General features: G+C 44.2%; 1 protein-coding gene across 1 annotated transcript in view; it reads left to right on the plus strand.

The window, feature by feature from the left end:
- The window catches only part of HERC2 (HECT and RLD domain containing E3 ubiquitin protein ligase 2), a 3,346,202-nt gene that overhangs the window by 2,308,366 nt on the left and 1,010,981 nt on the right, over positions 1 to 26,855 (plus strand). Inside the window, 1 exon segment of the mRNA XM_033948978.1 lies at positions 18,804 to 19,029. Within this exon segment, the coding sequence (XP_033804869.1) occupies positions 18,804 to 19,029 (226 nt within the window).

The following is a 26,855-nucleotide window of genomic DNA, read 5'->3' on the forward strand; positions in this document are numbered from 1 at the left end:
ATAACCCTCTCTTACTCTCTCCACTAACAAATTGTACCTAAACGCATATAACTTTCCTTAAACTAAACTACTGTATTTCCCCCTTCTCTCTTTCTGCTATACTCTCCCTGTATTTAATTCTCTCCAAAATCTATAAATCCAATCACTAAACCTGTTGTACTACTTATATGTCTAGTTACTCCCCACTGTGTATGTTCATTTGTAAACCGTTCTGAGCTACTGGGAGGACGGGATAAAAATCCAAATAAATAAATAAATAAAATGGAGGTATAACGTTTGGAAAAAGAGTCGGATATCATGGATAGATACCTCCAACTCAAGTTCAGCAGCCCATTCTCTTACCAAAGTGTTGAGACAACTCTCCCCAATTTTATCCCTCCCTCCTCCATACCAAGTGGATATTTTATTGGACTCTGTGGGTGTAGAGAGGAAAATCGTCCCCGTGAGTGCATACTAAAGCATGATAGTAGTGGTGAATTTGGAGATAAGTGTAAATGTGGGCAGGGGGTAAAGACCATGATGTCTGCATTTGAGCGAAAGACGGGAACGCTCCGCCCCCCAAAGCCAGTACATCACCCAGGGTCGTATCGCGCTCTCTGCGTCCTCTCAAACCCGCCAGGCCCCCCACTCCGGGAACAAAAGCAGGAGTATGAAGAAGAGAAAGAAAAGGAGAAACAGTTGACAACCTGCCCTGGTGCACCCGCCACCAGCGCCATGCTTTACGAAAAGGGAGAAGGAATGGAAGAAAAGTAGTACTAAGCCCCCCACCCCCGCCCCCTACCCCATGAACTGAATATGAAAAAGACCAGGATGCGCAACAATCCTCTAGCAAGGCTGCAGGGGAATAACGACGCAAAGATACCAGTTGTTCATGGATCCAGTGGAGAAGCGCCGCCACATTGTCTCTACTCTGGGACAGTTTAAGAGCATTGATGCGGGCCACCTTCCCCCTCCAGACAAAAGAGCGGACAATAGATTGGTAAGAACGCTCGTCCGTACGTGAAATCCAGACGGGAATTGTTTGTAATGGGTATAGCAGTTTCGGAAACAGCACCATTTTTACCAAGGCCACACGACCCAGCAGGGAAAGGGGGAGCGTGTGCCATTTGAGACAAAGAGCTTTAATCCGTCCAATAGTAGCGGTGACGTTGGCATCGTACAACTTACGGTAGTCTCTATAGAGCATGATGCCTAAATATTTCAATTTCCCAGGTGCTATGCCCACGCCCAATCCCTGACACCAGGGTTCCACAGCTGAGGTACCTAACAAAAGAGCCTCCGTTTTCTCTAAGTTAATTTTGAGGCCTGAAAAAATGCCATAAGATCGAATAATCAACATTAAGGCGGGCATAGTCCGGTCAGCATGATTAACATATAAGAGCATATCGTCAGCGAACATGCTAATGCGGAATTCTCGGCTACCCACCTGGAGTCCCTCCAGCTGAGTGTCCTGATGGATCTGGGCGGCTAAAGGCTCCAAGGAGAGAAGAAAGAGAAGCGGCGAGAGGGGACAACCTTGCCGTGGCCCCTCCCAAGAGGGAAGGGATCCGAAACTCCACCATTCACCAACAACTGGGAGTGAGGGTTATGATACAACGCTAACAGCCAGGCAATGAAGTCTCCTCGGATACCAAAACGGTCAAGTGTCCCAAAGAGGTGGATCCAGGAGACCATGTCAAACACCTTTTCTACATCTAAGCTGGTAATGAGCGCTCTGTCGGCGAGGTCATGAGGGGATTGTAGCACCGCAAGGACCTTCAAAAGATTCAAAAGCCCACCTGGTCTTCATGAATGAGAGAAGGCAGAAAATCGTTGAGCCGTGCTGCAAGTATACTAGCCAAAATTTTGATATCCTGGTTGAGAAGTGATATAGGCCTATAAGACCCCAGAGCATCAAGGGGCCGCCCAGGCTTGGGAAGAATGATGACATGCACTCTGTTATGAGAATCCCCTGGAGGAGTAGCAGTGCGGAGACCCATAAAGTAGTTCTGTAAAGAGAATAAAGCTGAAGGGTCCAAAAGTTTATAATACTCTGGGTCCAGACCATCAGGTCCCAGAGTCTTGGCTAGCTTAAGTTTTTTGATGGCCACCTGCAGCTCCTCGCCTGTAATGGGACCATTAAGAGCAGCACGTTGGACATCATTTAAACTAGGGAGAGAAATGCCCTGAAAGAACTTGGCACTAGCGGCCGCATCATAGGGTTTAGCAGCATAAAGATTGGAGTAAAAGTTCACAAATTGTTGTGTAATAGCCTGATGGGTAACATGAGTAATTCCCTGTTTGTCTTTGATAGTAGTTATAGTGTGTCACGCTTTATGAGGTCACACCAAATTGGCCAACAGCCGCCCCGATTTATCACCCCAACGATGTAGTTTATATTTACAGCAGTAGATGTTACGGCTAGCTCGTTGATCTAAAAGAAGATTAATTTTAGATTTAAGAGTACTCATGGCCTTTCTGGTAGTATCATCAAGTCGAGAAATGTGAAGCGTCCTATAAGCAGCAAGATATCTGGACAAAGAAAGAAGTTCACTATCACATTGTTTTTTCAAGGAGGCAGAGTAAGCCAAAATATGTCCCCGCATGACCGCCTTAGCAGCTTCTTAATAAATAACTGGGCCCACATCCTCCACGGAATTGGTGTGAACAAATTCATCCCACTTCTTCTGGAAGAACTCACAGAACGAAGCGTCATTAAAGAGGTGGGGAGACATATGCCAAACACGACCCACTGCCGGAGAGCCAAACTGTAAGGCAAGGCCCAAGAGAGCATGATCAGAAATCAGCGGCGCAGAAATGCTGGCATCGGTTAGATAAGGGAAGAAAGAAGCAGAGATAAGGATATAATCAATGTGCGAATAAGTCGAGTGAGGGTGGGAGTAAAAAGAAAAATCGTAATCATCCGGATGCAGAGTACGCCAAGAGTCCAGCAGACCCAGTTCCTTCATGAGGAAGTGCACTCCTTTGGTGAAATGTCCCTTCGGAGCCGGTTTAGCGGGGTTTGTGATCCCATTGGGGGTGAGCTACAAAGTTGAAATCGCCACCCAAAATGAGTGGTTGGGGCAAATGCGGAGCCAAGTGGCTCACCAAGGACACAAAAAATGCAGGGGTATAGAGATTTGGAGCATAGATATTACTTAATACTAAAGGTTGGCCCCATAGTTCCCCAACCAGGATAATATACCGGCCATGAGGGTCAGCAATTTGGCTATGAATATGAAAGGGTATTTTTTTGTTTATAAGGATAGCCACCCCACATTTCCTAGCTGTATAAGAAGCATAGCACACCTGCCCCACCCAATCCCGGCGAAGCTTACCATGTTCAAGAGGAGTCAGATGGGTCTCCTGCAAGTAGGCTATGTCAGTGTGTTCCCTTTTAAGATAGGCTAACAGTTTCGTACGTTTAATAGGGGAATGGATCCCATCCACATTTAGTGATTTCACATTCAACAAGGGCATGGCAGATAAAGAGCACAGAATAAGAAGAAACAGATATGGAGCGAACAAGTAGACCAGAGTGGGACATTCCAGCTATATTCCACCCCTGAAAACATATACATCATCAAAAGAGAAAATGCAAACAGTAAGAGACCCCAACAAGCCCCAGCCCTCCGGCAGAGAAAACAGTCATACAACCCCAAGCATACCACCACATACAAGCCAAACATACAAACCACCCCCCTCCCCCGCATACCCCAGTTCCAAACAGAGCATGGGAAATCCCCTGCTAAACCCCAACCCATAGAACCCCCAACCATGTAGCCCCAGGCTGCACCAAATCAAACAGTGCAGCGACCCCAGAGAGGCCAAAGCCTTGCAAGACCCGGGCCCCCACAGAGCTAAGGCTCGAAGCAACATAGCAGAGGAGGACATCTGTGGCATGAGTAAAGTCCCAAAGTCCAAAATGACAAATCCTGAGAGAAAGAAAGTCAAACCGTATAATAAACAGAAAATAACCTCCAATAACATGTGTAACCAGAAAAGTTCAGTACGCCACACAATCCAGGCCATAGTGAACAAAGTTCGGGGAGAAACCAATAAACAGGCTGAACACTGGAGAAGAGTACCTTCAATGACCCTCATCAGAGATGGCCATCATACAGGGCTAGAAGCAACCACCATTGGCCCTCTAGAAGTGGAAGATCCTTGGGTGATAGCTCAGGATCGCTGTCCAACAGGCCACCAAGGCCACTGTGACAAAGTGGGGTAGCTGTTGCTGGAAAGCAGGCATGGTGGAAAGCAGACGTAGAGCTCTAAAGTTAGGTGGGCAACTGCCATCGGGGAAAGTCCAGCCGCCTCAGGCTCTTAAGGCATCCAACCAGCCGCCCCAACAGCCGACACAACGAAGGGCAGGTGTCAATCATGGCCTGCACAGCCACCTCCCCGCTGCCAACAGAGACAGAGAAAACAAAACCGGGGAGGCATCATGGTGGTTCTGTAAAGGACGTGTGTAGGGCAGACTCAGGAAGGGTGCTGAGCCCCCAGTAGTGGAGCAGGTAAAGATTTACTAAACCCCTCCAGCTCTTCAGGTGTGTTATAGAAAGCAGTAGAGTTATTATAGGTCACTCTTGCCCTTGCAGGGTACAGCAACGAAAAGCGGATGTTACGCTTAAACAACTCACTGCAGTGGGGTGCAATGGCTCGTCGCTTCGAGGAGACTTGTGGCGAGAAGTCCTTGAAGATGAGCACCTTACGACACTCCAGGTGCAGGTTAAGATCTCGTCCCTTGCGGTAGTGGGCCAGCACGCGCTCCTTCAGAGCATAATTAAGAAAACGTGTGATGACTGGCCAGGGCCGGGCATCCTCATCGCATCGGGCGCCCAATCTGTGAGCCCTCTCGATGGAAAATGACGCCAGCTGGTCAGGCATAGCAAGAGCTTTGGGCAACAACTCCTCCAGCCACTTGTGCAGGTCGACATCCCTGATGGAAGTGGGTATCCAGGTCGACATCCCTGATGGAAGTGGGTATCCCCACAAACCGCAAATTCTTGCGGCGTCCTCTGTTCTCCAGATCTTCAAGACGTTCCGTCGTGGCTGCATTCGCTGATTCCAGCGTGCGAAGGCGCTCTTCAAGATTGGCTGTTATGTCCTCCTGCTGGGCTACCCTGTCCTCGATGTGCTGGAGCCGGCCAGCTTGCAAGTCTAAACTTTCTTTAATACCTTCCATGAAGGTATGTATAGTAGCAAGCTTGTCCTCCATAACTAGGGTCAGCGAACATAGAAACATAGAAGATGACGGCAGAAAAGGGCTACAGCCCATCAAGTCTGCCCACTCTGCTTACCCACCCCCTGTCTATGCCCTAATGACCCAATTTCCTTATCTTGACCCTCGTAGGGATCCCACTGGGTATCCCATTTATTCTTAAAGTCTGGCACGCTGTCTGCCTCGATCACCTGCACTGGAAGCTTGTTCCAATGATCAACCACTCTCTCTGTGAAGAAATACTTTCTGGTGTCGCCATGAAATTTTCCGCCCCTGAGTTTGAGCGGGTGCCCTCTTGTGGCCGAGGGTCCCTTGAGAAAGAAAATATCATCTTCCACTTCGACACATCCCGTGAGGTACTTAAATGTTTCGATCATGTCTCCCCTCTTCCTACGTTCCTCAAGAGTGTAGAGCTGCAATTTGTTCAGTCTCTCTTCGTACGAGAGACCCTTGAGCCCCGAGATCATCCTGGTGGCCGTCCGTTGAACCGATTCAATTCTGTGCACATCTTTACTGTAATGTGGCCTCCAGAATTGCACACAGTACTCCAGATGAGGTCTCACCATGGCCCTGTACAACGGCATTATGACTTCAGGCTTTCGGCTGACGAAACTTCTATTGATACAACCCAATATCTGCCTTGCCTTAGATGAAGCCTTCTCCACTTGATTGGCAGTTTTCATGTCTGCACTGATGATTACTCCTAAATCTCATTCTGCTGAAGTCCTAGTTAAAGTTTCTCCGTTCAAGACGTACGTCCTGCATGGATTTCCGCTTCTGAGGTGCATGACCTTACATTTCTTAGCATTGAAGCCTAGCTGCCAGGTTGAGGACCAACTTTCCAATGTAAGCAGGTCCTGCGCCATATAATTCTGTAAACTGCATTCACTTACTATATTACATAGTTTGGCGTCATCGGCGAATAGTGTTATTTTACCTTGAAGCCCTTGAGTCAGATCCCCTATTAATATGTTGAAAAGGAGTGGACCCAGGACCGAGCCCTGTGGCACTCCACTGGTCACCTCCGATGTTTTAGAGAGGGTACCATTAACCACCACCCTCTGAAGTCTGCCACTCAGCCAATCATTGACCCATGCAGTTAGTGTCTCTCCTAACCCCATCAATTCCATCTTGCTTAGCAGCCTGCGGTGTGGGACACTGTCAAAAGCTTTCCTGAAGTCCAGGTACACGACATCAAAAGACTCTCCCAAGTCCAACTTTCTTGTTACCCAGTCAAAGAAGCTGATGAGATTGGATTGGCAGGACCTACCCTTGGTGAATCCATGCTGACTGGGATCCCGAAGATTCCCTTCATTCAAGATCGTGTCCAATTTGCTTTTAATTAGTGTTTCCATGAGTTTGCACACTATTGATGTGAGACTCACCGGTCTATAATTTGCAGCCTCTGCCCTGCAACCCTTTTTATGCAGAGGAACGACATTAGCTAATTTCCAGTCCAGGGGAACTTTCCCCTTACTTAGGGAGAGATTGAATAGCTCAGCCAACGGTTTTGCCAGGACATCGCTCAATTCTCTGAGCATTCTTGGGTGCAAGTTGTCTGGTCCCATGGCTTTGTTCACCTTGAGTCTTGCCAGTTCACTGTAAACTTCACCTGGTGTGAACTCAAAATTCTGAAACGGGTCTTCTGTGCTTTGTGTTGCCTTCAACTGGGGACCGTGTCCCGGTGCCTCACAGGTGAAGACTGAGCAGAAGTATTCATTCAGTAGTTCAGCTTTATCGGAATCTGCTTCCACGTAACTTCCGTCCGGTCTTCTAAGGCGTACTATCCCGCCTGTGTTCCTTTTTCTGTCACTAATATACCTGAAGAAGGATTTGTCCCCCTTTTTAATGTTTTTTGCCAGAATTTCTTCCACTCGAAGTTTTGCCTCCCTAACTGCCATTTTGACCGCTGTAGACCTGGTCCTATATTCTACTTTTGCCTCTCTTTTCTCCGTGCGCTTGTAGGAGAGAAACACTTTTTTCTTCTCCTTAATGAGGTGCGAGATCTCCGCGGTGAACCATTGGGGTTTATTGTTTCTTTGTCGTTTATTTACTGATTTTATGAAGCGGCTAGTTGCTTCATGTATGGTTGATTTCAGTGTTAACCACTTAGCTTCTACATCATCGGTCTCCGCTTGGTCCTGCAGCGTCTGATGGACGAAATCTCCCATGCGTGCGAAGTCTGTGCCCCGGAAATTGAGTACCTTTGTTTTCGTGTTTGATCTAGGGAAGCCTTTCCTAAGGTTGAACCATACTATATTGTGGTCGCTGGAGGCTTGCATATCTCCTACTGAGACCTCTGAAACGCTTTCCCCGTTGGTGAGTACCAGGTCGAGGATCGCCTGGGCCCTAGTGGGCTCCGTTACCATTTGTTTGAGATGTGCTCCCTTTATGGAGGTTAAGAGCCTCCTGCTACCGCTGGTTGTCGCTGAAAATGAGTTCCAGTCTGCATCAGGCATATTGAAGTCCCCTAGCAGTACAGCTTCTCCTCTTAGAGTGATATTCTCTATGTCTTCAATTAATTCTGTGTCCATGTCTTACAGTTGTCTTGGGGGTCTGTAAACCACACCTAGATACAGGCATTTTTCTCTGCCTCTTGCCAGGTTTACCCAGAGGGACTCCCCGGTGTACTTGACATCTGTGATCCTGGTGATTTTGATGTCCTCTTTAATGTATAGAGCTACCCCCCCCCCCCCTCCTAACCTGCCCTCTCTGTCCTGATGAAGTAGATTGTAGCCCGGTATAGCCATATCCCACCCATGTGAGTCCGTGAACCAAGTTTCAGATATTGCCACCACATCTAGGTCGGCATTCCGGAACTTGGAGGCGAGGAGGATGGCAGTTTGAGTGCAGAGCTCCTCTCCCTGGACAATCTGCCTGCTTTTAAATATCAGCAGCAGTGGGAGATCAATTGCTTTTACACCTAAGCAGCAACGGGACCAACCCACCAAAAACCCACAGTCCCGGTCCTGCAAAAATATGAGCTCCACCCTCCCTGCAGTTCGCTAGGAAAATCAACTGCTTTTACACCTAAGCAGCAGCAGGACCAGCCACCACTACCAAGAGCCCTTCGCCCCGATCCAGCCAGGCATGTGAGCTCCTCCCTCTGCAGTCCATTGGAGAGATCAATCTACCTGCTTTTAAATATCAGCAACAGTGGGAAATCAACTGCTTTTACACCTCAGCAGCAGCGGAACTATCCGCAACTACCAAGAGCCCACAGACCCGATCCAACCAAGAGTGTGAGCTCCACCTCCCCCTGCAGTCCACTAGGAAGATCAACTGTTTTTTACACCTAAGCAGCAACAGGACCAGCCACCACTACCGAGAGCCCTTTGCCCTGATCCAGCCAGATAAGTAAGCTCTTCCCCCAGCATTCCGTTGGAAAAATCAATATGCTTGCTTTTAAATATTATCAGAAGTAGGAGATCAACTGCTTTTACACCTAAGCAGCACCAAGACCAGCCGCCACTATCGAGAGCTTTTGTCCCAATCCAGCCAGACGTGTATGCTCTTCACCATACAATTTGTTGGAGAGATCAATCTGCCTGCTTTTAAATATCAGCAGCATTGGGAAAACAACTGCTTTTACACCTAAGCAGCAGCGGGTCCATCCGCAACCACCAAGAACCCATAGACCCGAACCTGCCAGGAATGTGAGATCCGCCCCCCATACAATTCGATAAGAAGATCAACTGTTTTTACACCTAAGCAGCAATAGGACCAGCCGCCACTACCGGGAACCCTTTGCCACGATCCAGCCAGACATATAAGATCTTCCCCCAGCATTCCATTGGATAGATCAATCTACCTGCTTTTAAATATCAGCAGCAGTGGGAGAACAACTGCTTTTACACCTAAGCAGCACCAAGACCAGCCGCCACTATCGAGAGCTTTTGTCCCAATCCAGCCAGACGTGTATGCTCTTCACCATACAATTTGTTGGAGAGATCAATCTGCCTGCTTTTAAATATCAGCAGCATTGGGAAAACAACTGCTTTTACACCTAAGCAGCAGCGAGTCCATCCGCAACCACCAAGAACTCACAGACCCGAACCTGCCAGGAATGTGAGATCCGCCCCCCCTACAATTCGATAAGAAGATCAACTGTTTTTACACCTAAGCAGCAATAGGACCAGCCGCCACTACCGGGAACCCTTTGCCACGATCCAGCCAGACATATAAGATCTTCCCCCAGCATTCCATTGGATAGATCAATCTACCTGCTTTTAAATATCAGCAGCAGTGGGAGAACAACTGCTTTTACACCTAAGCAGCATTGGGACCAACCGCAACTACCAAGAGCCCATAGACCAGATCATGACAGGAGTGTGAGCTCCACACCTCTTGCAGTCCGCTAGGAAGATCAACTGCTTTAACACCTAAGTAGCAGCAAGACCAGCTGCCTATAATAGGAGCCCTTGCCCCGATCCAACCAGGCATGTGAGCTCCTCCCCCTATATCCCGTTTAAGAGATCAATCTACCTGCTTTAAATATCAGCAGCAGTAGAAAAACAACTGCTTTTACATACAAGCAGCAGCGAGACCTACCGCAACCACCAAGAGCCCACAGACCCGATCCTGCCAGGAGTGTGAACTCCTCCCCCTGCAGTCCATTGGAGAGATCAATCTACCTGCTTTTAAATATCAGCAGCAGTGGAGATCAACTGCTTTTACACCTAAGCAGCAACGAGACCAGCCACAACCACCGAGAGCACACAGACCCGATCCTACCAAGAGTGTGAACTCTTCCCCCCATGCAATCCGCTAAGAAGATCGACTGTCGGCTCCGGGCGGCTTTCCCACAGAGGAAAGAATCCTGCATTCACCGTGGGCCTCATCTGGGGCAGCCTCCTTGGAGCGGGTGGGGCACGGGCAGTGTGTCTGGGAGGGAATGCATGGATGGGAGAACATCGCAGGGGAGGAGACATAGGCATCCTGGGACTGTCTGCCAATTCTCTTCCCTGAAGAAGCCCTTTCTGGAAACATCATCACTGACGCTGAAACCGTGGATTGAAGACAAAGTTTTATTTTATTTTTCTTTCCAGCTTATGATTTATCTTTAATCTTATCTATTGTTTTGCCTTTTGTCTTTGTTTTGTTCTAATTCTATCATTTAAATTTCTCCAGAATTCTACTGTTCAACGGCTCCCCCTTCTGCTTCTATTCCTTTCTCTCCTCTCTTCTACCTTCCAAAGTATTTAGATCAATGCTGTCTTGTTAAAATGTTTATTTTATTTTTATTTTTCCTCTAACTCTACTTTTCACTTCTCTATTACCCTCCAGGTACTTTAGTTAGATTGTGAGCCTTCGGGACAGTAAGGGAATTTTTCAAGTACCTTTCTTATTTCTAATCTTAATGTATATTTTCTGTAAACCGCTTAGAACCTAACGGATGTAGCGGTATATAAGAAATAAATTACATTACATTACATTCCTTATTTCAGCCTCCAATTCTAGAATTTTGTTACCTAAACTGTGTGCATTGACATACATGGCCCTCCATATCTTGTGTTTGCTAAGTCCCTGTGAGGCGTATCCTACCCGAGTCGGTGTGACTCCCAAAGAACTGTTTGCAATGTGGGTACTTACCTTGGACATGGAAGTGGAGTTTCGACTCACCTCATCAGGATAATTCCTTTCTGCACTAATATGTGAATGGGTACCCTCCCCCGACTTACCTAGTTTAAAGCCCTGTGAAGCAGGCGGGCTAGTCGGTGTCCGAAGACGTTCTTACCCCTACTGGTCAGATGGAGTCCGTCTGGTCCCTGAAGTCCTTGTAGCGCTTCCCCATGGTTTAGGAATCCGAAGTTCATATCCCGGCACCATCCCTGTAGCCACTCGTTCGTCCTCAGGATACGTTCATCTCTGGCTCTTCCCTTGCCTCTAACTGGGAGGATCGATGAGAAAACCACCTGCGCTCCTGTCTGCTTCAGCCTCTCACCCAGTGCTCCAAAGTGTCTGGTGATGGTCTTCGGTGTGTTCCTGGCAGTGTCGTTGGTTCCTATGTGGACAAGAAGCATAGGAAAGTGGTCTCGGGGCATGAGTAGTCTATCCAGACTGGCGGTGACATCTCGTATCCTGGCTCCAGGCAGACAGCAGACCTCCCTAGATTGCATATCCGGTCTGCAAATTTGTCCCTCGGTGCCCCTCAGCATGGAATCTCCGATGACTATTACTCTGCGCTTCTTTGGCGGGAGCCAGTCAGTTGTCCCTGGAGATGGAGCTGGGTGTTGGGCCTGCTCCTGTTCCTGCTCCTGTTCCTCATCGGCAGTTCCTTCCTGAAGAATCTGGAATCTGTTCCGCAGGACGAGTTGAGGGGTTGATGTATAGCTGCCCTGTTTGTAAGAAGAAGGAGAAGATGAAGAGATTGAAAAAGGGGGGGGGGGGTCTCCTATGTTTGCCCGTGGAGGAGGTCACCAGCTGCCAGGAGTCAGTGCCGCTAGCCATTTCCTGTATCCCAATTGTTGGTTTCAAAGCTGATGATTTGGGTGTCTCGAGGATGGACTTGTCATGGGCCTGCTCGGTGATTTGGGACAGCTCCTGGACGACTCCGTCGATGTAGGCCTCATCCTCTCGGATGCTTCTCAGGCGTATCACCTCCTCCCTGAGGCTCCTTAGTTCCTGCATGAGATCTCCATCCAGCTGCGCAGCCTCCTCTGTCTGTGTAGAGACTGTAGTGTAGCGCTGGGGGATGGTCTCGGTCTGCACAGAGACCTCTGTCCACCGTCCTGGGTCTTCCTCCTTCTGCACGCAGTCCGTGGTCGTTTCCTGGATCCCCATAGCGACTGGAATACTGGTCTTGATTGTAGACTTTGCGCTTCTTGTCCTCCCTGCCATTGCTGAGTTGTAATTGAGGTCTGCCTGTCAGTAAGGAAGAGAATTAGGAAAATTAGAAAAATCTGTCTGTGAGCAGGTGTGAGATTTTGAAAGTTAGGGTGTCTGAGAGTTGGAAGATTGGGGTATCTAGTGCTTGAAAGATAAGGGTGTCTGAGAGACTGAGAGTTTGAGATGTCTGAGAGGGTTGCTGTCTGTGAGTTAGTATGAGAGCCTGTACGATTAGGGTGAAGGGATAGTGTGTTTGAGAGGTCCGCTTGTTGCCCTAAGGTATCGTTGTCTTATGTAGTTTGGCTCTTCTTAAGGCTCTTTGCAAAGGCGCTCTCACTAAGGCGAGCGCCTTTGCCGCTCGCCTTCGCTGCGCGCTGAACGGCTGCGCGCCGTTGGCTTGTCCCCTTTTATGGGGGGAGTTTGGCTGGTGATGTCAGGGGTGGGCGGAGTTAGCTCTTGCCTCTTCCCCTGCTAGCACCGCCTTCTCTGCTCCTCTCTCTGCTTCTTCCTGCTAGCACACTCTCCGCTCACTGTTCTGCCATGTGCTCAGAACTCTGCTACCATGTGCTCAGGACTAGGCACAGCTCCTACAGTCTCCCTTCGGCTGGCCTTGCACTGTGAACTCACGAACGCGTGAGCTCTTGAACCACTGCTGCCTCCAGTGTAAAGACAGGCACCACGTGGTGATCCGCCATCTTGCCGTCCTGTCCCCTCTGCTTGTCTCTCGCAGTCCGAGCCGATTTCGCTGCCATCAACCCTTCCCGGCCCAAAGAAACTTAGCGGAGCAGAAGCACTACAGCGAGGCCGTTCGGGGTCGCAATTTTAAGCACTGCGCCGTTCAGTTAGAAGTGGATTTAAATGCAAGATATGTCGGCACGTTCACCCTCCCGGCATCACGTCTGGTTTCCTTTTTCCATTTATTTTCCTCACATAAAGTTTTGGACCACTGTTGTTCCATGTTTTTATGTCCTCCCATCCTTATAGCTTTTCCTTCAGATACTCTTCCATTTTACTAAAATCTGCATGTTTGAAATCCAAGACTTTGTGTTTTCTGTGGCTGCACTCTGCTTTAGTTGTTATATCAAACCAAACCGTTTGATGATCACTACTGCCCTGGTGGGCACCCACCAGGTAGGACACTTTCTCCATTTGTGAGCACCAGATCCAATATTGCTTTTTCCCTCATCAGTTCCATCACCATTTGTCTGAGCAGAGCCCCTTGAAGGGCATACACTACTTTCTGATTCCACAGACTGAACTTTCTAATTCACATCCAGCAGGTTGAAATCACCCAGCAGCCTCACCTTTATTTCAGTAGCTTTTGGATATCTTCAATAAAATCTTTTATCAATTTGCTGTGCTTAATTTGAAGGTCTGTAGACAACACCCATGTAAATAGAAGTTCCATTTTCTCTTTTCAAAGCTGTCCATATTGCTTCTTCTTTTCCTCAGGCCCCCTGCATTTTTCAGTCACTTGGATATCGATCTTTACATAGAAAGCTACTTCTCTATCCTTTCGACCATCTCTGTCCTTCCTAAAAAGATTATAGCCCGGTATGTTTGTATCCCATCCATGGGAATCATTGAACTATGTCTGAGTGATTGCTGCAATATCCAAGTCTGCCTCTAACATTAGGGCTTACAGATCATGGTTTTTGTTGCCTAGACTGCTGGTGTTTGTGGTCATTGCTTTCCAGCTATTTTTCTGTGGCAATTTCATTGTCTAGTTTTTGGTTTAGACTCATTTTCTATTTCCTTGCTATGAAGTGTATTGCTAATATTGTTGTGTGCATTGCTATCTTTACTACCATCATTACATTACACAAGTGATTTATATTTGCCTGTACCTTGCGGTTCTAAGCGGATTACATTAGAAGATAGCTGGACATTTCCGGAAGATTACATTACATTGAACAAAGCTGGTTTTGTCTTTTGCTAGGGGTGGCTACCATACGGGTCCTGCAAAAATATGCCACCCCTACCTTCTAATTTAAATGCCTAGAAACATATCACCTGAATTTCCCAGCAAGGATCTTTTTACCTGTCATAGTAAGATGCAGCCCATCATTACAATATAGTTTCTTGTCATTCCATGTATTTCCCCATCCTCCCATATACCTAAAGCCTTCTTGATGACACCAGGCTTTGAGCCACCTATTGAAGATCTCGGTATTTAGTACTCATTCCTCTCATTTTCCATATGTAGGCAGTACTTCCAAAGAAGTTAGTCTTTACAAAATGTTTTACCCCCTCCTGCAGCTCCCGAAAAGCTTTCTGTGCCACAAGTGGGATATTGCTGGCTAGGTCATTTGTTCCCAAGTGGCTAACAACATCAGCTTTAGAATTATTAGTTTCTTGCCTAATTATAGACAGTATTTGTTTGGTATTCCTTCTAGCCAATGATCCTGGGAGACACTTCACTATTTTAGGTTCCCTGACTTGTGTTCCTTTGATGATGGAATTCCCTAACAGCAATAATTTTCTTGTTTGAGCTTTGTGATTTTTTCCTTTTGGGGTGCTTTTCTTCTTAAGTTGCCTTAACTGGTTCTGGTTCTATATAAATTATTTTTTCTTGGGCATTTCAATACTCTAATTGAGGAAAATAATTCTGTAGGTGCAACAATTGTGAAGTGAATGTTTTTGTGTCACATGTTGCAGTCTACCTGACCCTATTGTGATCCATTTATTCTTGGATTGTTTAATTCCACTGCACAACAAAGTTTTTGCTTCCTGAACACTGCTGGGTGTTTCTTATAGAATTTTGGGTGCTGATCATGAATATTACATCAAAAATTACCTATCACATACCATTTCAGAGAAATCTTCAATTTTGTCGTGATTTTTTCTTATATTTGGATGCAAACAATTTTTTCTCCCATAAGTGTCTTATCAACAACGGTTTGTGCCGCCTGGGTATGTCCATGCATAAAATCTAGCCAGGTTGGAAGCTGTTTTATGGAAGATGACATCCTGGGCATGTCTGGGCAGGTCTGAACGAGCTTGCGCTGTCTCACCATGCTATAATGGTGGCTTCCATACACCGATCCTGCTCATTTGGTTAATATAGATAGTCCGTGTGTGTATATAGTATCAGTATAGTAAAGTATAGTAGTATAGTAGCTGTAGCAATATAACAGTAAGTAAGCTTGATGCTATAGACGTTTTGGTGTCGGGCAATATGTCTCGTCGGTGTCGTAACAGCCGCGACACATTCTGCTATATCTGTGGGGAATATACACTTACGCCTCAGAGACGTTCGATGACTGCCCTTGTAAAGAAAGCCTATCATCTGTATTTTGGCTGCAAAATAGGTGATCAAGACAAGCAATGGGCGCCTCACATTTGCTGTGCGACATGTGCTGTTAGTCTGAGAGCCTGGCTCAGAGGTACTCGAAAGACGATGCCATTTGCTGTTCCGATGATATGGCGAGAACAGAAAGACCATGTGACGGACTGTTATTTCTGTTTGACTAATGTGTCTGGTTTCTCTGCCAAAAACAAGAAGTCAATTGAATATCCTAATCTGCCTTCAGCAATGAGACCCATGCCACATGATGACAGTCTTCCAGTTCCGAAACCACCAGAGGATTGGACCTTAGACGAACCAGATGAAGAAACTGCAGTGCAGGGTTCTAACAGTGACATTGACCCGGATTTTGAACCATCCTCATCAGGCGATCCACATCTGATAACACAGTCCGAATTGAACGATTTGGTCAGAGATTTGGGTCTGTCAAAAGCAAAAGCTGAGCTGCTAGGTTCGAGACTGCAGGAATGGTGTTTGCTATCACCAGGTACGAAAATTTCTGTGTTTCGAGACCGGCATCATGATATAACCAAATTTTTTGCACAAGTCGACAGTCTCTGTTTCTGTTGTGACATTGAAGGATTGTTCTCGGTCTTTGGTTGTGATCACAACCCGGAAGAGTGGCGTCTTTTCATTGATTCGTCAATGTTAAGCCTGAAAGCTGTTCTGTTGCACAATGGCAACGTTTATCCTTCAGTACCTGTTGGCTATGCAGCACATATGAAAGAAACATATGAGAATATGGAAATGTTACTAAAGTATGTCCAGTATACCAGGTATAACTGGAATATCTGTGGAGACCTCAAAGTCGTTGCTCTGTTACTAGGACTGCAGCTTGGCTATACAAAGTACTGCTGTTTCATCTGCGAATGGGACAGCCGAGACAGAGAGTCGCACTATTCTAGAAAGAACTGGCCACTCCGTAAAAAGTTAGTTCCAGGACAGAAAAATGTAGCACATGAATCGCTTGTTGACCCGACAAAGATATTTTTGCCTCCTCTTCACATTAAACTGGGACTCATGAAGAATTTTGTGAAAGCAATGAACAAGGAAGGGGAAGGTTTTCGTTATTTAAGACAGATGTTCCCAAGAATAACTGATGCCAAGATCAAAGAGGGTATTTTTGTTGGCCCCCAGATCAGACATGTTATGAGTGACAAGCGATTTGAAGATCTGTTAGTTGGGCCGGAAAAAATTGGCTGGAAAGCCTTGAAAGACGTTGTTGACAATTTTCTGGGCAATTACAGAGCCCCAAACTACATTCAGCTGGTAGACAAACTTCTCAAAGCATACAAGAGAATGAAGTGCAATATGTCACTCAAGATTCATTTCCTCCATTCACACTTGGACTTCTTCCCCGCAAATCTCGGTGCTGTGAGTGACGAGCACGGTGAAAGGTTTCATCAAGACATAGCTACGATGGAGAAACGATACCAGGGCAATTGGAATCCGTCAATGCTTGCCGACTATTGTTGGATGCTACAACGTGATGCACCAGACACTGAATATAAAAGAAACTCGGGAGCAAAACACTTTTAATTCTGTTTCATTTAGTCGCTTGTGCGAAACGTAAACTTGACTATATATTTTATTGTCAGTAAACATAAAAATGTCTATTTCTCATAGTTCTTACGTGATGCAGTAAAACCAAAACCATATTTGAGCATACCAAGTTGGTACCTGTCATAATCACCAAAAACTTTTCAGGAATCAAGACTTAACCAAAAAATTGTTGTGCAGTGTTCTTTGAGGCAGTGCTGGTAAATTTGTATGAATATGTGGAGTGATAGAGAAGCTGGTTTAATTTCATTAAATTCCTTCTTAAGTTTACAGAACCCCCCACCCCCCTTAATACTAGAAAGCTAATGACAGATGGGGCATGCCCTAAGTCTCCTGATGGTGTACCTTGGAACTAAAGCACCACCATGATTGCACTGAATAGAAGTCATCCTGATTGGTCGGTATGGAAATTGACTGAAAAGTATTATTGATTATTGGATTGTCTATATATCAGTTGCAAACCCTGGGATTGGGAGGGAGGGTGAGTCCTTAGTGCAGTAGAGAACCAAGCAGATCAGAACCAAACTTCCCCAAAAAAGTTGAAAGCAGAGTAGAAGATTGAAGGGAAAGTATTAGATTATATTCTTAAAACAAAATCAGTGTTTGCAGTGCTACAAGCACATGTGTTCCCACCAAGGCTTTGTCACAGGAAATGAAAGTACCCCAGGAGTGGCCCCTCCTAGCTAGACTCTGGTTCAAGGCAACTATTCAAATGGTCCAATAGCAAGCCAAATTCTTAAGCTCACTATAATAGAGCTGAGTAGACAAAGGTACAGGATTTTCTAAACCAAAGCATCACTTTTTACTGAGCAATTATATCCAATTGTTAATGCTAATTGGCTAATTTACCAATTCATTTATATGCACAACTTTGACCAATAAACATCAAATTTTGTGCCCAAGTTAATAGAATTAGGGGACTACTCATAAATCTGTTTTTTTTTGTATCGTGGCACCCAAACTGTATAGTGAGTTCCAGGCAGATATCCACTCTGAATTAACATTTTTTAAAGTTCAAATCCTTGTCAAAAACCTACTTTTTCCATTGTGCTTTTGAGATAGTGACAGATGTCAGTTAGGTGTGATACTGGCTGTGCAACTGTTTTTTTTGTATGTATTTGTCCATTAATTATCATTGGTACCTTTCCCCTATCTTTTGGTTTTGCTATTTTTATTGTTTTGATCTATTCAGTATGCGTGTTATGACATTTTATTTTTATTTATTGGTATTCTTTTCTTTCTTCCCCACTCTACTTAATAGGGATAGTGCTGCCTCACGCTGCCATGTTGGGGTGTGTGTGATGGGTGTAACCCCCCATATTATACTGAAAACTTAACTTTTCCCTAAAAAACAGGGAAAAAGTTAAGTTTCCAGTATAATGAGGGGGGTTACAACCCCCCAACCCCCCCCCAGCGCCAGCACGATCTCTATTAAGTAAAGTAGGGGGGGTTTCCCCACCAACACCCCCCATCGGAGCCCTTTAAAATACGTTTTTTCTTCGGTGCGATCAAGCCCTGCGCTCAGTTGTCTGCACTGGGTTGTCGGCGCGCCTTTGTCCTAGTGCGCTTTAGACTATGAACCCTGTTTTTAGTTGCTGTGATCTAATTAGGAAAGGGTGATATATCATGCATTTAATAATCATAAACATAAGTGTTTTCTCTGATTGTTTTAAGTTTGCTACCGATTTATTACCCAATCTTAGTACTGTTTAAAAGGTAAACAATTGTTCTCTATTTCCCTGTACCACCCTAGTCATGATTTTATAAACTTTTCTTAAATCCTTTCTGCCATCTTGTCTCTACGCTGAGAAGCCCAACTTGTTTATCTTTTTATAATAGCCTTTTATTATTTTGCTTGCACCACAATAAAAGTATTAATTATGCCTTGCATATTTACTTTTTAAGGTTTATGCTTGGGGTGATAATGATCATGGACAGCAAGGGAATGGAACTACTACTGTCAACAGGAAACCCACACTAGTTCAGGGATTGGAAGGTCAAAAAATCACCCGTGTTGCTTGTGGATCATCCCATAGTGTTGCCTGGACAATAGTGGATGTAGCAACACCATCTGTTCATGAACCTGTCCTGTTCCAAACTGCAAGAGATCCTTTAGGGGCATCATATCTGGGTACTGTATTATCATACTCTCTTACATTTTATTTTTTATTTTTTTTTATGTGGTTCCTTGCTGGCTTACTCCAGTGCATATATAAATAAAGGTGATGGAAACAAATTGCATATGCTACCTGTCCAAGTCCTCTTAGACCACTGAAAAGAATACAACCATTGAAGAAACTTGGTAGAGAAATCATTTTAATTCCTACTTATACTAATATTCAAATATAAGAAGCTTAAACATATTGTGCAGATTAAAATTATTAATCATATGTTTGGTCTCTTTACTAGTGATGGATTCCAAAATGGATTCCAAAATATTTTAGAGCCACATTCAGTATTCAGTGTATTAGGAAAATTCTAATGCAAAAGGCTTTTCGAGTGCAATGTGTCTAGTTGTTCTGAACCATCTGAACTTACAAGCTGCTCCTGCCCTTGCATTGTTTTTCTGCAAGCAAGTTGATCAGAAGTGTTTCTGCTCTGCTCTGTGGTTTTATTGTTTTCGGGTATTAGAACATAAGAATAGTCTTCACAGTGGCCAAACCAAGTCACAAGTACCTGGCAAAACCATGCCACAGATCTAGGGTAAGCAGTGGCTTCCCCCATGCCTGTCTCAACAGCAGACTATGGACTTTTCCTCCAGGAACTTCTTTAAACCTTTTTAAAAACCAGTTACATTATCCACTCTTACCACATCCTCTGGCAATATATTCCAGAGCATAACTATTCTTCAAGTGAAAAAATATTTCCTCCTATTGGTTTTAAAAGGATAACTCTGTAACTTCATCAAGTGTTCCTTAGTTTTTGTAAATCATGATGCAGTAAAAAATCAATCATATATCTCCATACGATCCTGCAGAGAAAGATTCCTCAGCAGGTGGATGTCTTGCTTTTTTCTCAAATTTCTTCTTTGGGATTGACCAGGGGGAATAATCAGTTATTGCAAACAGCTTCTTTGTTGGCTAGGAAATATATTTTTTTACTATGGAGGTAGGCTGAGGTGCCTACTGTTACAATGTAGAGAAATTAACGGTTTATTCTGTTAAAATTTGAATATTTGGATGTAAAACACTGTGGTCCTGGTCGATAGAAAAAATTTCAGGCCATTTGGGATAGTCTGTCACATAGATCTCAAAGTGCTCTTTTGAATTTTTGACACTAGGCTTGATTTTTGGTTTGCTATTACTGGGAATTTTTAGTCTCCGTGAAGAAACCATGCGGTAGATTTAAGGCTGTGATTTGTATTCAGATTCTTCTATGTTTTGTTTTGTACTCAAAAATTTCTAAATTAAAATACAAATTAAAAAAAAAATCAATTTACTTGTACCCGTTCTACACCACTTAGGATTTTGTAGACTTCAGTCATATCTCTCTTCAGCCATCTCTTTTCCAAGCTGAAGAGCCCTAACCTCTTTCTTCGTACGAGAGGAATTTCATCCCTTTTATCATCATGGTCGCTCTTTGAACTTTTTCTAGTTCCACTATATCTTTTTTGAGATAAGGAGACCGTAACTGAATGTAATACTCAAAGTGAGGTTGCATCATTAATCGATACAGAGGCATTATAACATTCTTAGTCTTATTTACCATCCCTTTTCTAATAATTCCTAGCATCTTGTTTGCTTTTTTGGCCGCGTCGCACATTGGGTGGTAGATTTCAGCATATTGTCCACAATAACATCCAGATCTTTTTCTTGAGTGCTGACCCCCAAGGTAAACCCTAGCATCCGGTAACTATGATTTAGATTATTATTCCCAATGTGTATTACTTTGCATTTGTCCACATTAAATTTCATCTGCCATTTGGACGCCCAGTCTTCCAATTTCCTAAGGTCTTCCTGCATTTTTTCACAGTCTGCATTAATTTTAACAATTTTGAATAGTTTAGTGTCATCTGCAAATTTAATCACCATATTCGTAGTTCCAATTTCCAGATCATTTATAAATAAGTTAAATGTTTATCATTGGTCCCAGTAGCAGTGGCTTAGTGAGGGTGAGAGGTGCTCCTCCCTACCCTCTTATCCACCCCCACCTCCAAACACTCATTCCCTGTCCCCTCCTACCATGCACAAGCCACTTTCCTTCCCCTGTACCTCTGTAATGTTCCTGGCTCGAGCAGTATCCCCCAAGCTGCTGCCACACCGGCATCAGCTCTTTCTCTGACATTACTTCCTAGGCACCAACATGAAGTGACGTCGGAAGAAGAGCCAACGTTGCTTTGACAGCTGGTTGGGGGTTGCTGGTCACGCCAGGAACGTTACAGAGGTACAGAGGAAGGGAAGTGGCGTGCACACATGTAAGTGGGGAGCAGAGAGGAAGACAGGTGCCTGTGCCCTCACTAAGATGGTGCCCGGGATGGACCACCCTCCTGCCCCCCTTACTATGCCACTGTCCAGTACAGATCTCTGCGGCACACCACTATTTACCCTTCTCCATTGAGAAAAATGTTCATTTAACCCTATCCTTTGTTTTCTATGTGTTCATTTGGAGGCTCGGTGCCCAGAGTTCCCACTTGTTAGGACCTCTGCCTGTGAGAAGATGCAAACTCAGGCTGTGGAAGTGTGGTGATAACAGGATCAGCCCTTTTGTATTTTTTTAGCTCAGGGTCCGTACCCTGCATAGCTGAACGATTCCCTGATTTTCCAGGAGATTGAGCTCAAGCTGTTTGGCTTCTTCCTGGTTTGGCTGGGATTAATAGTGAGCTAGCTGCATGGTCCTCTCCCCCTTCATGGCATGAGGTTTTCTGGGGACTGAGGCTCAGTCTGACCTCGATCCAGCTGGCAGCCCAAAGACCAAGTTCATCTGGTGAACCTGTGAGACAGCGTTCTCCATTTATACAACCTGCATTCCTGAGCTGAAGTAGGCAGGCACATAGCACTATGACTAAAGCTATCATAGCCTATGGAAAAAAAATGGGGGAGTCTCCAAAAGTGAATTTTGAAGGTTTTCACAGCCAGACAAGGTACCACACCTCTGAAACACTTTCCCTGCATTTTCTGTACTTTAGGGAAATTCCCATGGGACTTTTTTGGTACGATTTTTCTGGCGACAGCCATCTTCAATTTTAAATGATCTTTTTTTCTAAAGCCTCCATCTGCATCAAATCCCCTTAATTTTACTTAAAATTGACAGGGATGGACCCCTCAGTTCTTCCTACCCCTGTATCATGCCAGGTTTGTGCTGAATGGCTGACTGAGAAGTATCCATTTCCCGAGTGCAATGGAGCATGTGGGGGAGGGACAGGAGTCTTGGGCTCAGCCTCCTCCAAGTCCCCCAGCCTTCCCTTTCAAGGGAGATGCTATTTGGCAAAGGTCTGGATAATCTGATAGCCAGTGTTACAGACCCCCGCCCTAACTCTTTGCTAGACAGCAGACCCCCAGATGACTCAGAGTACGGAAGTGGTAATTTTCAAGGTTTTCAAAGATTCCATTCTTATTCAGGAGGCCAAGTGATGCAGGGATCATAACAGAGGTTCAGTAGGGATAGGAGACAGCAAGTTTCTGGGTCTCAATCCTCTGCAACCTCCAATAAATCACAATGACACCAGGACAGAGGCCAGCCCCCCCCCCCCCCCAGATAGGGGGCCGGCTGTCAGCCTTTTGGTCAAAGTGACCTCAGATAGGTGCAGACAGTTGGGTCCTAGAAGTTGTTCGAGAAGGTTATAAAATTGAGTTTTATATCACCCTTCCAGATCTCTTTGTAGATTCTCTGGCTGGCTACTGGATCTTCATGCCATAGAGCCGGTACCGGACAAAGAATCAGGCTTGGGCAGATATTGCATATACTTCATCATAACAAAGAAAGGCTCAGATGACTGGAGGCCAATTCTGGACCTCAGATTGATCAATACTGCACTGAAAGTACCACATTTCCGCACGGAGACCATAGCAGCAGTGGTGCCGGGGAAGGGGGAAGAAAGAAAGAAATATTGGATTTACAGAAGAAGGAAGTGCAACCAGAGACTCATGAAATCCCCACAGAAAAAGGAAGGAAAAATGATTTTATTTTCAATTTAGTGATCAAAATGTATCCATTTTGAGAATTTATATCTGCTGTCTATATTTTGCACTATGGCCCCCTTTTACTAAACCGCAACAGTGTTTTTTAGCGCAGGGAGCCTATGAGCGTCGGGAGCTGCGAGGGGAATTCAGCGCAGCTCCCTGCGTTAAAAACTGCTATCGTGTTTAGTAAAAGGGGAGGGGGTATATTTGTCTATTTTTGTATAGTTGTTACGAGGTGACTGCATATTTTAAAGTCATCTGCCTTGACCTCTGAAAAAAAAAAACAAATACAAATGATAATTAACATTTTATCTGCGTACAGTGTTCTTTGTGTTTTTAGAAATTTTATTGTTGGTAGATCATTTTGACTTGGTCATTTTTTTTTTTTTTTTCAGTTCCAATAATTTTATTGGTTTTATAAACAAAAGAGTTACAGAAATATGAGAGAAGCTTCCGAAAAACTACGGAAGTAATCGAAAGAAAGGACACCATCAAGTAAATCACATTGCACATGAGTAGAGATCGGGTTATAGGTAATAAACAAAGATACGAAACAGCACGTATATGTTAATACATCAGTTATCAATAATAACGTGGATATAAAAGGGAGAAGACACATTAAAGGATAATAATTGGCAAGTGAGTACAATGTCAGGAATAAAATGTAGTGACAATAATCATGCTAAATCAAACGGAGAGCTATTATATCTGAAAATACAGAAACAGAGCGAGTGTTCATAGTAAACATATTAAAAATTAATATGAATAAGACAAAAAGAGATCAGGTAAATATACAGTCAAAGGTCCATACCACAAAATTCCATTATTATCGACCAAGTTTTAGTATAGGATAACGATGAATTACAACGATTTGCCATATGTCATTCGTATTTATTATGGAGACAAACAGAATTCCACCACTGGTTGAAGTCAAGTTTCGTAAAGTCTTTCCAATTTTGTAATATTATTTGAAGAGTGAGAAATAACAAAAGGGTTAGAAGACGGTCATGATACATAGAGAGAGGTGTGGAAAGAGCTAGGGAGCCCTGAATAATAATATCAAAAGATAAGGGGTCATTAAGCGCAAAAATTTGGGTAATCATCTGCCAGATAGATGTCCAGAAAATCTGCAAATGAGGGCATTCATATAGCATATGGCGTAAGGATCCTTCAGAGGACTTGCAGGTCCAACAAAGATTATCCGAGGATCTCATGACTTTAGCAGTTTTAGTGGGAGTCCAAAAGGCTCGATGGTTAAGGAAAATTGCTGTTTGCCTATGAGAGGCAGAGTGAAGGGATTTAAAAATTTTGGTCCACAAAGTAGTCCAGACTCCATCAGTGAAAGGAGACTTCAACATTTGATTCCATTTGGTTTTGGAATCCGGGACAGCAGGAAAACATTTAGGTTGAATAAGTTTATACCAATTGAAAGACTGACCCCTAGAGGCTGAAAAGGTGAGAATCTTAGATTGCAAGTCCGGGTTAGTATGAAGAGAAGAAGGAGAATAAAATTTTGCAGCAAGACAATGGTGTAATTGTATCCATCTAAAGTACTGAGAGGTGGGAATATTAAATTTTGCCATAATATCGGAGAAGATAATCCATTTGTCATCTATAATAAGATGAGATAAATTCCAAATGCCCTGACGATGCCAGGTTTTCCAAACCACAACTGCATTATCAATCTTAAGTTTGGGGTTGTGCCAGATCGGTGCTAGTATTGATTCACCCAATTTTTTCTCTGAAATAGAATCTATGCGATGAAGCACCTGCCATGTATTAAACAAAATCGGGTTTTGTTTGGCTAGTGGAGGAAGAGGAATGGCAGGAGCATGCTGGAGGTAGTAGGGGTCCACAGTCGAATGTTCTAAAGATAGCCATGTGGGTATTGTGTTTGTGTTTTAGGAGCAATGGGTCAGCCAAATGGAGCCTTGAGATAACAAGAAAGCGTAGTGATACTCCCTGAAACTGGGAAAGTTAACTCCACCCTCCAGTTTAGAACAATTCAATTTACGCAATGCTATGCGAGGTTGTTTGCCCTGCCAAAGGAAAGATGAGAGAAGGTGTTCAATTTGGGAGTATACAGAGTGAGGGAAGAGACAAGGAAGCATGCTGAGAATGTAATTGATCTTGGGTGTGATCATCATTTTTATGGTAGAAAGTCTACCCCACCAGGAGAGATTCAAAGGGGACCATCTGGAAGTGCAAGAACGAATAATTGAAAATATAAAATCAGAGTTGAGTTTTAAAGTGGAGTCGAGTGAGGATACAAAATATAAGCCTAGGTATTTAATCTTAGTAGGAGACCAGATAAGCCCATATTGAGAAGATTCAGATTGAACATCAATACAGTTGAGCGGAAGAATTTCAGATTTAGTGACGTTTAGTTTATAACCAGAGATAGTAGAGTAGTGATTAATTTGTTCAAGTACGTAGATTAGGGATTCAGGAGTCACATAAAGAAGAATATCGTCGGCGTAGGCCGATAGTTTGACTGAGAAGGGGCCTGATTGAAACCCCCCGATCCTTGAATCGTATATAAAGGCAGCTAAGAGTGGTTCCAGGGCAAGATTAAAAAGTAGTGGGGAAAGTGGACAACCCTGTCTTGTTCCGCAGGATGGAGAGAAGGGTCGCGAAAGATTTCCATTGATCATAATCCGAGTCGTTGGATGGGAGTAGAGAACTCTAATCATGGATAAGAAAGATTCAGGGAAGCCATACCAACAAAGGATATGAAAGAGAAAATGCCATTCGAGACGATCAAATGCCTTCTTAGCATCAAGGGCTAGGATCAGTAGGCGGTCGGAATATGATGAGGCGTGGTGTATAATGTGAGAAAGTAAGCGGGTGTTATTGGAGGAAAACCGATTGTTCAGAAAGCCTGATTGATCAGGTGAGATGAGAGAAGGAAGAACAGATTGTAAACGGAAAGCAAGAATTTTGGCAAAAATTTTTGCATCGACATTGATTAGGGAAATGGGGCGGTAATTTTTAACGTTGTGAGGGTCCTTACCTGGCTTGGGGAAAACAATGAGAGTAGCTTCTGTGAAAGAGCCTATGGAACAGCCCTGAGCACAGAGATTCTGAAAAAATGATAAGATGAATGGAAGCAGGGAGGGGAGAAAGGCTTTGTAGAATTCAACAGTAAGGCCGTCCGGGCCCGGAGATTTGTTAGGAGTCATAGAATTGATGGCATCTGTAAGTTCTTGGGCTGTAAAGTCAGAGATAAGTGAGGTAGGCTCTGATGATGATAAAGAAGGGTGAGGGAAAGATAGGAATGAATTGAGATGGGCATTAGTAGAAGAGGTTTCAGAGGGATACAAGTGCTGATAAAAATCATAAAAGGTGAAAGAAATTTGATCATGTAACACCACTCCTTAAAAAGGCTCACTGGCTTCCTGTTATACATAGAATTACTCATAAATTATGTACAGTTATTTTTAAAACCTTATATAATAAGACCCCAGCATTTTTATTTAGATTACTTATCCCTTATTCTGCAAAGAGAACCTTACGATCCAGCGAACAAAATCTTTTATCTATTTCCCTCCTAAAAAATCATTAATACAAGGAGCCAATTTATCTCTCCTGTACAGCACCGCAGACGAAGGAACGCCCTCCCTATGTTTTTACGGGAGGAGAAAGAGTTTGTAAAATTTAAAAACGAGTTAAAAACTTTTCCTTTTTTAGACATGCATTTGCAAGTTAATCTTTTAACTAATTGCTTTGCTTATTTTATTCCCCCTTAATGTCTTATTATCCTTTTGTATTTTCCTTTGATGTCTCCTCTCTTTCTTACAAATGTATTTCATCCCTCCTTACCTTGTGTTTAACATTG

Source organism: Geotrypetes seraphini, chromosome 6 (assembly GCF_902459505.1).
Source record: "Geotrypetes seraphini chromosome 6, aGeoSer1.1, whole genome shotgun sequence".
Lineage (NCBI taxonomy): Eukaryota > Metazoa > Chordata > Amphibia > Gymnophiona > Dermophiidae > Geotrypetes > Geotrypetes seraphini.